At 37.1% G+C, this 12,695-nt stretch overlaps 1 protein-coding gene across 1 annotated transcript in view; it reads left to right on the top strand.

Moving 5' to 3' along the window:
- Positions 1-10,958, top strand: part of LOC117374053 (adenylate cyclase type 6-like) — a 41,363-nt gene extending 30,405 nt beyond the window's left edge. Inside the window, exons 6-24 of the mRNA XM_033970192.2 lie at positions 101-212; positions 736-863; positions 1,775-1,933; positions 2,026-2,167; positions 2,632-2,760; positions 2,843-2,871; positions 3,373-3,520; positions 4,620-4,717; positions 4,794-4,881; positions 4,967-5,083; positions 5,716-5,874; positions 6,500-6,675; positions 7,054-7,080; positions 7,177-7,206; positions 7,315-7,447; positions 8,116-8,379; positions 8,597-8,801; positions 9,103-9,227; positions 9,917-10,958. Of these exons, the coding sequence (XP_033826083.1) occupies positions 101-212; positions 736-863; positions 1,775-1,933; positions 2,026-2,167; positions 2,632-2,760; positions 2,843-2,871; positions 3,373-3,520; positions 4,620-4,717; positions 4,794-4,881; positions 4,967-5,083; positions 5,716-5,874; positions 6,500-6,675; positions 7,054-7,080; positions 7,177-7,206; positions 7,315-7,447; positions 8,116-8,379; positions 8,597-8,801; positions 9,103-9,227; positions 9,917-10,045 (2,398 nt within the window). The 3' untranslated portion in view covers positions 10,046-10,958. The remainder of the gene's footprint in view (positions 1-100; positions 213-735; positions 864-1,774; positions 1,934-2,025; positions 2,168-2,631; positions 2,761-2,842; positions 2,872-3,372; positions 3,521-4,619; positions 4,718-4,793; positions 4,882-4,966; positions 5,084-5,715; positions 5,875-6,499; positions 6,676-7,053; positions 7,081-7,176; positions 7,207-7,314; positions 7,448-8,115; positions 8,380-8,596; positions 8,802-9,102; positions 9,228-9,916) is intronic.
- Positions 10,959-12,695: the final 1,737 nt, after the last annotated feature.

Raw genomic sequence — 12,695 nt, 5'->3', positions numbered from 1 at the left:
TGCAGTGGGCTAAACATTCACTAAAACCATGTTAAAATGTAAACCTTAATGTATTGTTGTAAATACTAAATGATGTTGTGTATTTTTCTCTGTCCCGCAGTATCCTGTTTGCAGACATAGAGGGCTTCACCAGTCTGGCCTCTCAGTGCACGGCTCAGGAGCTCGTAATGACACTAAATGAACTCTTCGCCAGATTCGACAAACTGGCATCTGTAAGTAATGTCAGATATAATGTAGATTATATTGTAATATTATAATACATTACTTTCATTTCATCATAGTTTTACAATACTAATTTTTCATAATTTAAATGGGAAGGTACAAATTACAGGAAAAATGGGACTCATTGTGTGATATGGTAGGACATGGTGGAAAAGAGATATTGTTAAAACTGCTTTATTTTTATTATAACTCGCAGACAGAGGTCAAAGTATATTACAACCCTGAAAGTACAATGTATGTCCAAATAGTGTTGAATTTTGCAAGGAAAATGCCTGTTGCATGTTTTCTCTGTAAATTGGACTTTTTATACTAAAGTGGGACATTCTCTAAAGAAACTAGAGGAGGAACAGAGGAACAAAACAATATATAATATAGCATGCATTCATTTCACAAGTAAATAGTTGGACATACCTATAGTATTCAAGAATGTTTGTAAAATAATCTCTTAAACCATCTGTACTAAAAAGAATGGTTACATTTTCCAGATATTTTAAAAACTCTTTTCTTTCCCAGGAGAACCACTGTCTGCGTATTAAAATCTTGGGGGATTGTTATTACTGTGTGTCTGGTTTACCTGAGCCACGGGCGGACCACGCTCACTGCTGTGTGGAGATGGGCGTCGACATGATAGAGGCCATCTCGTGAGTACTGACCAGTGTTTAAGAGATGTTTAATAGAAATATTATTCAAATGTCGTCATAGTCTGTCATTGTGTTACCTTACAGTACTATAGTTTTATGTCTTATTATAGTTCTAAAATAGTTAGTTAATTCATTGATCAATTAATCGACTAAGCTACAACAGCAAAGAATTATGGTCTACATAGTCCCATATTTTTCATACTGCTGCAACCATAGACTGTATAAAGAAGTGGACTAAGGGAGTATGACATCACCCACACCGTTCAGCTCCAGTCAAATAAAGCTCATCGATGTTAGAGCAGTTATAGGGGCCAATTTAGAGATAAGTTCCATATTTCGAATTACAACTGTGAGTATCATAGCAACCAAAGAGCCAATCTGGAGTGAGGCTGTTAAAGGTAATGCCCCTTACCACTCGCACTGGTATAGCAACGCTGTCAATCATCAATCAAACCTGTTGCTAATGTTAGCAGGAGGGATCTCAGGAAAAAAAGTGCCTTGATTTGTCTGTTATTAATGTTCATATATTGATGTTATTAATGTTCATATATTAATGTTATATGTAGAGGGGGTTAATATGAACATTTGTGACCGAGTAACCAGCCAGTTGCAGAGAGAGATTTGTTTTTCAATAGAAAGTAAAAGTTGATGGAGCCGGACGTGCGCCCCTGCTCACCTTCTATTTGGAACACGGTGGCTGAACTATGTCCATTTATATGTACAGTCTATGTCTGCAACAAAACAATACTTTTCAAATGTTTAAATAAGTTGAGTCCAGTATAATATTGTGTGTCTTGCCAATACAGAACATATCATTTAAAAACTTTTCTACTTTAAACCAGTCCTGGGTGAACAATTACAACTTATAGTAATATTTGGAGCATAACGTTATATTTGTATGTCTTGTTTAGGCTTGTCCGTGAGGTCACGGGGGTAAACGTGAACATGCGTGTGGGCATTCACAGCGGCCGGGTGCACTGTGGGGTCCTGGGGCTCAGGAAGTGGCAGTTTGACGTGTGGTCTAATGACGTAACTCTGGCCAACCACATGGAGGCAGGAGGCAAAGCTGGGTGAGAGGCATTTAGGCCACTTTATCCCTCTGCTGATATAATGTGTTCAGTTTAGAAGTATGTGTTTAAATATGTCTGTGTTGTGTTGCCAGGCGCATCCACATCACCAAAGCCACACTACAGTATCTGAACGGGGACTACGAGGTGGAGCCGGGCTTCGGAGGAGAGAGAAACGCCTACCTGAAAGAAAACAGCATCGAGACATTTCTGGTGCTCGGCTGCAGTCAGAAACGGGTCAGTGCCAGCCACATGCTATTGTTTAAAGAAGTACTGTGTAAGTTTTCTGATAGGGGAGTCGTCACATGCTTGCCTCCGTGGGACTAGACTTATGTTTCACACAGTCATTTGACTAGTTTTTGTTTTAACTTTGTCTCAAATACCTTGAAAATCACATGTTTTTTCTGTGAGACGGCTCACCACAAACCTGACAACTTGACCTAGTGACAACTGCTTGAAATGCTTGGCTTGATGTTTAATGCCATACTGTGGAATATTTCAAAATTGAATTAAAGTTTTCATTTATGTGCTTATTGAAAATAAATACAAGTACATTTGTGGAAAAAAACAACAACACAACAGTTGGCCTAATGAGAGTGTTAGACGCTTCTTTGGTCTTGAACACGTGTACCATACTGTACCTCCCTATGTTAAATAATGATCAGTAATAATTCATATCTTGTGGCTTATTTTGTGAGCAGAAGGAGGAGAAGGCGATGATGGCAAAGATGCAGCGGACGAGAGCCAACTCCAACGAGGGTCTGATGCCGCGCTGGGTCCCAGACCGGACTTTCTCCAGGACCAAAGACTCCAAAGTCTTCAGACAAATGGTGAGACTATAGCAACAAAGTCATACGTCCTAGCCAATGGAGTAACAAATCGCTCTAATCACATGTTCTAACTCCTCTGCAGGGGATAGACGAGACCTCCAGTAAAGACAAGTGAGTCCACAATACACACACTTATAAGGGCATTACACTGACTTGCATTCAGTTCCCGGAGACTGATCCTAAACTTTACCATAGTTACTATTTATCCTCTGTCTTAGTTTGAAATGTACCTTAACCTATACTATAACCTAAACCTATTTTAATCCATACTCTACTCTATTCATAATCTTTAAATTATGTTGTTGTTGCACACACACAATGCAATACTGTAATAGTGACCAACCAGTCAAAGGAGTAAAGCATTATGGTCAATGGAGTTTAATCAACTTTTTTTTCGATTATGCAACTGTAGAAAAAAGGTATTTTATTTTTATCAATCAACTTTATTTACCCAAAAATAGATAATAATGCCATTCAGTTCACAGCTCTCATTACAATTATCATTTGATATATTAAAATTGACTTGTGACTTTTATTGTAGAATTACATTATTGCCAGTATTGTTACATAGTCAGAAATGATGTAATATTTTCTTTATTTTTGCCTGTGTAGCCGAGGAGTTCAGGAGGCAATGAACCCAGAGGACGAGGTAGACGAGTTTTTGGGACGAGCCATCGACGCTCGCAGCATCGACCAGCTCCGAAAAGACCATGTCAAGAAGTTCCTCCTCACCTTCCAGACCTCCTCTCTGGAGAAAAAGGTCTGTACAGGAACGTTAACGGTTTATATACTGTGCATTTATTTAGTTATATGTGTTTTTATTGCTTTAATGTGACTTGACAAATACAAACTTTCACTGTGAGCAGGGTTGCCTCTCCACAGATCTAAACACAGTAACTTGGTTTAGAGGCATCATCAGTTTGTCTCCATGGATATAGTAACAATTAAAATGTCATATTGTGGAACATTCTATGGAGACAAGCAGGTGGCAGACCTTTTAGTTTTCTTTCAGTCATGAATTTTACATAACAGTACACAAGAAAAAACAAACACATGATATTAAAACATTGTTGATGTGAACTTCTGTATATAAATAGTAGATAGAATAGTTAGAATAGAGTACTTCAATTGATGTAATGGATTCAGAACATGGAAACCTAAGTGAATATGCCATTTTAAACAACTTTAATCCTTTTGATCAGCTCAATGGACCAGTCGCCCTTGAAACTTGCTCAGGAACATATTTTTGCAAATCTTATACAACCTGTCGGGAATTGTGTTACATAATCAAAGTCAAGTGATTTGACTCTAATTATCAAATTAATCCAAACAAGTCAAAACTTATAGTAACAATAATATTTTTTATTCAAGTTATTTTATTTTAAAGGTCTTATAGGTTTAAGTCATGTTATAATGTTGTTACGTCCTCAAAAACATACCTGGAATTGCGTTTTGTTTCATTTATACATGTTTAAGTTATCTTTTATTATTAGTCTGTCTACAATTCCAAAGCTCAAAATGCTCTGTTGCACCTTGTGATGTCATGAAGTGGTAGTTTTCATGTTAACAGTTCCTTTTACCTTTTGCTCAGTAGTGACTGGCAGGTACTGGGCTGATGATGATTCAATTGAAGATGTATGGAGTTTAAAAACACAGTGGAGCACTTCCTGTATTACCACATGATGACATCATAAGGTGGAACAGTGTTTTCTGTTTGAGAGAAGAACTCAGCCTAAACATGCAGGGTTTATATTAACATGTGTGAATGAAACAAAACACAACTCCAGGCCTGTTTTTGATGAGGAAACATTATCCCATAGATCAGAACATAATGTAATAAATATTGTTTTTTTCTGCAGTATTCCAAAAAAGTGGACGATCGTTTTGGTGGATACGTTGCCTGTACTCTACTAGTGTTCTGCTTTATATCATTCATACAAATAGTCATATTCCCACAGTAAGTACAAGCCCATAAAACTATTACTATTTCACCATTTTTAACATGTATAATAAAATGTGTACCTTTTTTCCAGCACCCCGGTCATGTTGGGAATCTATATCAGTATCTTCATCATCCTCGCCAACATCCTCTTCATCTGTGCCATATATTCCTGCATTAAGGTAGTAGACTTGAAGAATACCTTATGTGATACAAAGGCTTTGCTCTACATGTCTGTATTACATTTTGCTTTTGTCTCTTGTTCAGCTATTTCCGTCCCCGATGCAGACGGTTTCTAAAAAGATTGTCCAGTCTCGCACTAACAGCACCCTGGTGGGAGTCTTCAGCATCCTCCTCGTTTTCATATCTGCCTTTGTCAATATGGTGAGTTTGAATGACAAAAAATGCAATAAACCAATCCAACAATAGGGATTTAATGCCGCTGTTCCCGATTTAGTACAGATATATTTTAAGCAGCTCTTCAGGTCAAAATAAGCCTTCATCTACCGGTAATTATAGATGGAGTTTTATTGTCTGGTCATCAGGAAGTGCACATTGGCATGCTAGTCATCGCCAGCTTTACTGTGAAATAGGTAATAACTGTAACATTGTTCTGGTTCAAAAACTGTAATACGATCACAACTGAACCTCAGATGTGGAACACTATGGGGACTAGTTGAAACTGCAAGAAGGGAGAGACTATTTATATGAATGGCTTGAGAGATGATTGGTTGAAAGGCAAAGGTGGCATGCGGACAAATAAGTAGAAAGATACATACACAGATGTTTGAAACTGGCACCATGCTGTTCATATGGTTTTAGCTTCCTTCTATATGTGACATTTTGAGGACTTTTTACTACTGAAAATATGTAATATTTAGTTAAAATTGTCCAGTGATAAGGTAACAATAGTCCTAGCTCCAAATTCAAACAGGTAATAGGAGGTAGTAAATGCAGTCTTCCCTGTTACATTTGTATCCGTAGTTACTGACTGTCTTGCTGTGCCTTGTTTGCAGTTTGCCTGTGACACTAGAAGCTTGACGGAGTGCGTGGCCGAGAGCCTAAACTTCTCGTCGTTTATGGTAACACCTTGTTTGATCCGCAGCCTGAATGTGTCTGCAGAGGGTGGGCTGGAGGTCTGCCCCAATCAAGGCCCCTCCTGCCCCTTTCCTGAGGTGAGAGTTAATGTATACACTATTCACTCTGTGTGTTTGTACTTGTGAGGCCTAGTTTATGTATGTATATTCATATTTTTTCTCTCATTTTATACCAAATTAGCTGAGGGATAAACTAATTGTACTTGATTAAGAAAAACATAACCTATAATTAATCAAAATAAAAAAAAAACAGATAGAAATCATTATGGAATTTCTTCATACTAGAGCTTTTTCCTATTCAAAAAATATAATATTTTGTTTTGTATAATTGTTACTGGTAATACAAGTTGCTATGGAAGCAGTCATCATTTTGAACCCATGGATAATTAGATGCAGACCGTACACATTAGTATCATTTTGAGCTGTTTTTAGAACATATCTGTGTTGGGACAACACATATTTTACTGCCATTATATTAAAAATACGAGTATCCCTTTTTTTGGACTGAGATAAAATCTTGAAATGTGAAATGTTACACTTTAAAATGTTATCATTCAGCGTGACAATCGTAAATGTTTCTTCCCACAATAACTGTAACACAACATGTTTATATTATGACAATATAACATTGCTGGTGGATATTGATGACATTAGATTATGTCATAAACATCTTAACGTCTAACAGCCCTCTCTTCTCTGTCAGTATTTCAGTTACAGTGTGCTGCTGACGCTGCTGGCCTGCTCCGTCTTCCTGCAGATCAGTAGTATTGGGAAACTCGCTCTGATGCTGCTCATCCAGCTCACCTTCCTGCTGCTCATGGAGTGGCCACAGGTGGCGCTGTTCGACAACGCAGACCTCTTTGTCACCTCCAACGCCATGTGAGTACTTTGAGAGCAGTTCAGTGCTTAAAGTGGGACTAAACACCTAAGCTCTGCCCATAACCACATTGTAAACAGCCGTTAAACTGTGATGAACCTAGAGGACTAAAAAAAGAGTGAGTGTGAGAGGAAAGTTTGTAATCAGAACCACCTGGCTGTAATCAGGGCAGTCCTGTGTGATGTCACATAATACTTGAAACTGCAGTAGTCACTGGAGGCAGCACAGGCTCAGCACGCTATAGCTCAGGAGCAAAAAAGGTTGATGTAGTGTTTAGTTCCACTTAATAAAGTAAAAATAATTCAAAATAAAGTTTTAAGTGATGTAAAATGTTTCTAAGGAAATTTAATGTTAAAGTCATTTTCTTTCTCTTTTTGCAGTGATTTAAATGAAACTTATTCTCAGTGGTAAGAAAAACATTATTATTTTCAGCTGTTAGTGTTACCTTGTTTTTAATGTATAGAAATTAGCTAAATGCTGTTAACTGATTTTTTTCCTTTTAGGTCCAGTTTCAATGAAACTACAACCCAGTGGTGAGTTTCCCGTCTCATTGGTCTTTCATTGCTCTTTCATGTTCTCTAGTCTTACCATATCAGACGTGTGCCTGGTTTCTAGCCTGTCGATATCTGTTTGTTTTTCAGCCCGTATGTTGTGACCAAAGTGTCGCTGAGGGTCATGACCCCTGTGATCCTCACTGTGTTCGTGTTGGCTCTGTACCTCCACGCGCAGCAGGTCGAGTCCACCGCCAGGCTCGACTTTCTCTGGAAACTACAGGTATGGGTCCACAAGAGGGCGCCATCTCCCTATTACTATCTGCAAGGATGACCTATTTTTATTCTATTTATTATACCATGCTGTTGAACTCCCATTGAAACACACTCAGGGAATACTTGGATGTTGATACAAAAACAACATTTTGGCATGATTCAAATCTTAAAATCTCCAAATTGTCATTTCTATTCCTGCCTTCCCTCACTGCTCTTAGCCTGACAATTTAATTCATACAGAACAGAAGCATATTCTTGGGATAAAATGACCTTTGACATATGAGGGTTAGAGTACATATTAGAGTTTCTTCTTTTATAATTTGGTAATTTTGTGATACCAAAAACCTTTTAAATCAAATAAATTATCATTCATAAATTGCTCTGAATCAACTCAAGACAGCTGGAAAAGATGCACACTAATTGTACTGTAGAGCTAGTTATCTGTATCTTATGTATGGGTTTCAGAGATGAAAAATCAGCACTGTTGCCAAAACAACAAAATAATAATAATATTATAATGTTTGTGCAATTTGCAGTTAGTTTCAACATTTCCTCTTGCATTAACCATAACATACAACATTGCAATTTACCTACATTTTATACTACTGATAGTACTGGTATGATTTGTTGATGCATTTGTTCCACAATGCTCTAATGTGTTTGTTTATTTTAAAGGCCACAGAGGAGAAGGAGGAGATGGAGGAGCTTCAGGCCTATAATCGTCGTTTGCTTCACAACATTTTGCCTAAAGACGTGGCGGCTCACTTTCTGGCCCGAGAGCGCAGGAATGACGAGCTGTACTATCAGTCATGTGAGTGCGTCGCCGTCATGTTCGCCTCCATCAGTAACTTCTCCGAGTTTTACGTGGAGCTGGAGGCCAACAACGAGGGGGTGGAGTGTCTGCGGCTGCTCAATGAGATCATTGCTGACTTCGATGAGGTAAATATCGTGCACTGAATTATGGGTCAACAAAATGCATATCTCTTTATCTACCTATCTTTATCTGTTTTTTTATTTGACATTATCTTGAAAATTATATGATGATGATTTTTTTAGAAAATGCATCAGGAAAGTTCTAAAATGTGCCTGTAAATGTTTTAGTTATGGTATGTACAGTTTTGACTACTTTATATCTTTGAAAAAAATGTATTTCCAGATCATCAGTGAGGAAAAGTACCGTCAGTTGGAGAAAATAAAGACCATTGGCTCAACGTACATGGCTGCGTCTGGTCTGAATGACTCCACATATGACAGAGAGGGGCGGTCCCACATCACTGCACTGGCCGACTACGCCATGAGGCTGAGGGAGCAGATGAAGTATATCAACGAGCACTCCTTCAACAACTTTCAGATGAAGATAGGTGTGTGGGTTCATATGAGATGCATCTGAAGAGTTAGAATATTAATGTGTTTGTAAAATTGTATTGTGTATTCAGTGATTTGATAAGAAGTTATGTTAATGTCCTGAACAAACTTAATTCAAAATGCATTTATTTGACCACATTGATGGATTTAGCATGAAAAAAGACAGTCAGGTGAACCTAGTTAGAAATATCTTAAAACAAGCCAAATAATCTAAGTTCAAGTAAATACATTTAAACTGATCATAATTATGAATTATAGCTACATAATATAAATGTGATTTTCATTTTTCCTCCACAGGTCTGAACATTGGGCCTGTGGTGGCCGGAGTCATCGGTGCTCGGAAACCTCAGTACGATATTTGGGGAAACACAGTGAATGTGGCCAGTCGCATGGACAGCACAGGGGTCCCTGACCGCATACAGGTACAGTATTTAAAACACTGTGATTGAGGACGAGGTCATACCAACTATTGTTAAACGACAGGGATGGGACAAGACTTTGCCAGATCCAAGTACCTAAAAAAAGATTTCTTGTTCCAGCTGAGAATAATCTTGAGATTTCACTAATCTGCATCCCCTTTTCAAATATTATAGTGTAGTCAATACAGTCCCCCAACACCTAGAAAATGTTTAGTTCCCATGTTTGCTTACTTTACTGGGTTCATTGACTCTTTTTATGTAGAGTAGAACACAAGAACATTCTGTATTCTGTAAAACAGTAGCAGAATATATTTTAAAAAGATTATATTTCCTTCAATGGCTTGGTACCAAACAGCCCATGGCCCAGTTATAGGCCCCAATCCGGTGGTTGGGGGCCCCTGAGAACAGCTCTACTTTTTGGTGTGTGCCTGTTGGTTTTACACAATCATTTCATCAGTTTAGTTTTACACAAACAACATTATAATTCCCAAAGGATGCAGAGTGTTTCATATTAAATGGCAGACAATATCATTTGACAACAGACAATAAATAATTAATGAATGTGTTTACTCCTAATGTTTAATATATTAATAGCATAATTAAAGAATGCATGGTCTATAGAGTCTTAAATGTGATGCCTCTCAAATAAAAATGAATAAACTCTCCATCTCCGTCTATCTATTCATTCCCAGGTGACCACAGACTTGTACCAGGTGCTGTCGGGTAAAGGCTACGTCCTGGAGTGCCGAGGGGTCGTGAAGGTCAAAGGTAAAGGGGAGATGACAACCTACTTCCTGAACGATGGACCTCCAAACAGTTAGCAGTCTCTGAAACCTGCTGCAAAGACTCTCTCTGAGCTTCACTTGAATGGAGAGGACAGTCCAACGCTTGAGGCATAAAAGTGTTCTTGACCAGACAAAGTGTTCTCTGCCACTTTGGGCCCACACACATGGCGAAGGCCGCGTGTTTTTCTCATGTCTAGCCTCTCTCTCAGGCTTCTCGAAAGATGCAAAGTCTGTTTATTTAATACAAAGCCTTTAGCCTGTGTCAAACCAAGATTTAAGCTGTACATAAGGCTACTTTTTATTTCGCCGTGTTATTTTTCACATTTTTTTCACATGAATTATAAAGAGGTACTCCTATTTAATTTCTCACTTTATTTATTTTGAATCTTAATGTTTCGTGCAAAAGGTCCTTTAGGAAAAGTATGGGTAGATGCGTGCACAAATATCCAGTTACACGATTTAAAGGTGTACGTACATGCATTTGTGTGAGTATGAGTTAATGTCTAAAATGAGAAGGAGTTTATCGACCAAAGACTTAAGTATTACTAAAAGCAAAGAAAGACATGCCTGATATGTTGTTTTAGTCATTTTGTGGACAGCAGACTCAGCAACTACGAGCTGCTAGTGAAGTTAGCTTATTTGTTTTCAATAAAATATCATTTCAGGTAACATAGAGTTGTTTGCATACATTTTACTTGCCTTTTATTAAGAGCTAGTTGAGCAGTGATTTTTGTATTTTCAATTTCAGGGGAAAAGTTAACAATTTGGTCCTCCTTATTGTAATTTTATGTCAGATTGGTTTTCTTAGAGCTAATTGAGCAGCCATTTTGAAGCTATTTTTTTTTTTGTTTTTGACTCATGTTGACTGCTCCTGCCAGTTCAAGCTATAAATCATTGTAGGATGGGTGATCTAGTAGTGCAACAACTGGGAAGAGCTAATAATAACAATAATAATAATAATAATAATAATAATGATAATGATATGAATAATATGAATAATAATTATAATAATGATAAAAGACTATATCTATTCAACAGTATTCAGGAGACTTTAATAATGGTGAGAGGTAAGGTTTTTGACTGCATACTGTGCTTTGTAATCCTGAAGGGGCATAACTACTTCACTGTGAGATTTCTGATATGACAGAACTGCTTTCTTGCCAAACATTTCAGAGCAGATTTTGTTATAAGTGTTTTGTATCAGCTCCATCCATATCTATCATTTGTATATGCTCAATGTTGTTTGATTCTATTGGTTCTGATTAATTCATGAATCGTACTACTTTTACAGTTGCAATGATTCCATTCCAATGAAAATGATAAAACCAGCATGATTTCCAATGTTAATTAATGTTGAAATTGTTAGAGTCAAACTCACTGGTACCAACTGATCAACTGCACAATACAGTATTTGAGCTGGCAATATATGATGCAGTGTTTCCCATATTTTTCTATGGAGACTATGGAGGCCAAGACAATAATTATTTAATAACTATATTTGTTTTAATTTATGGTTTCAGTCACATATCTTTTCCAGTTAAGGACGCCATCTTGGGGACTTTGGATCATTAAAAAGATGGAATATTTAGTTTTCACATTTCATTACTCTGAAACATGGATAAAACCTTTGGAATAACTATGTCACTTTGTTGCTCTTATTTAAATGTGCACTAAATATTTTTTCTGATGAAAGGTCCACCACCCGTCTGTTTCTATGGAGATGCTATTGCTATGTCTGAAATATTCCACAGAATGGCATTAAACTTTTTATTGCAAATGAAAAAAAAATGGCCCTGTGGGTTTACCTGCTTGTTTCCATGGACAGTTCATGCCATACTGCGAAACAGCCAAGGCAAAAACATACATCTCCATGGAGACACCAGATGGCAAACTCTTCCTCAGAAAAGTTTCATAGTGTACCTTTAAGCTACACATGTCTTTCTTCATCATGAGTATAGTTTATAACAATACAAGAAGCAAAACGTATCATTTATTTTACCTTTGAATTGTCCAGTTTGTTTTTAGTTTTAATTTTAACTCTGTGGGTGCAGTACAGTCTCCTATATAATGGGAAACACTGATGACATGACAATAATACTCGTGAGTTGCCTTGGCTGGAGAACACAATGCAGATGATTCACTGTGCATTTTTATATTTATTTTCAGCCTCTTCAGCAGTATTGTAAACCCCATTCAACTTTATCAGTGGTTCAATATTGGTATAATACAACCAATTGTAGACCTGCAAGCACATTGGCTGAGTGCCATTTCTGTTCACTTGCCCCCTTGACTCTTCAATTCCTTGATTCCTTTTCTGTCAGTTAGTGAGAAGAGACAATTGAAAATCTGTTTTGTATTGGTGGAATTTATAGTTAAAAGTGCATATGACCAATCAAACATGGGTAACTTAATTATACTTGAGATATTACTAAAAATCTTGCATATTTTCTTTCTAGTTTCTAAATTTAGGCTATGTTTATTACTTTACTTACTGGTTGATCACAGGCTGCAGATGTGATATTATGTAGATGTAATTCCATATTGTAAACAAAGACTAATTCCACAGTAGTTATGATTAATAGTTCCATTAATAGTTCCCTTAATAGTTAATTATGGTTATGGTAATAGTTATTTTGGTTAATGAATGTTTAAATTGCCAAAGATACTTGTGCATAAATTGTTTCTT

Source organism: Periophthalmus magnuspinnatus, chromosome 7, assembly GCF_009829125.3.
Source record: "Periophthalmus magnuspinnatus isolate fPerMag1 chromosome 7, fPerMag1.2.pri, whole genome shotgun sequence".
NCBI classification, from domain to species: Eukaryota; Metazoa; Chordata; class Actinopteri; order Gobiiformes; family Gobiidae; genus Periophthalmus; species Periophthalmus magnuspinnatus.
This window is presented reverse-complemented; position numbering and strand designations above follow the sequence as displayed.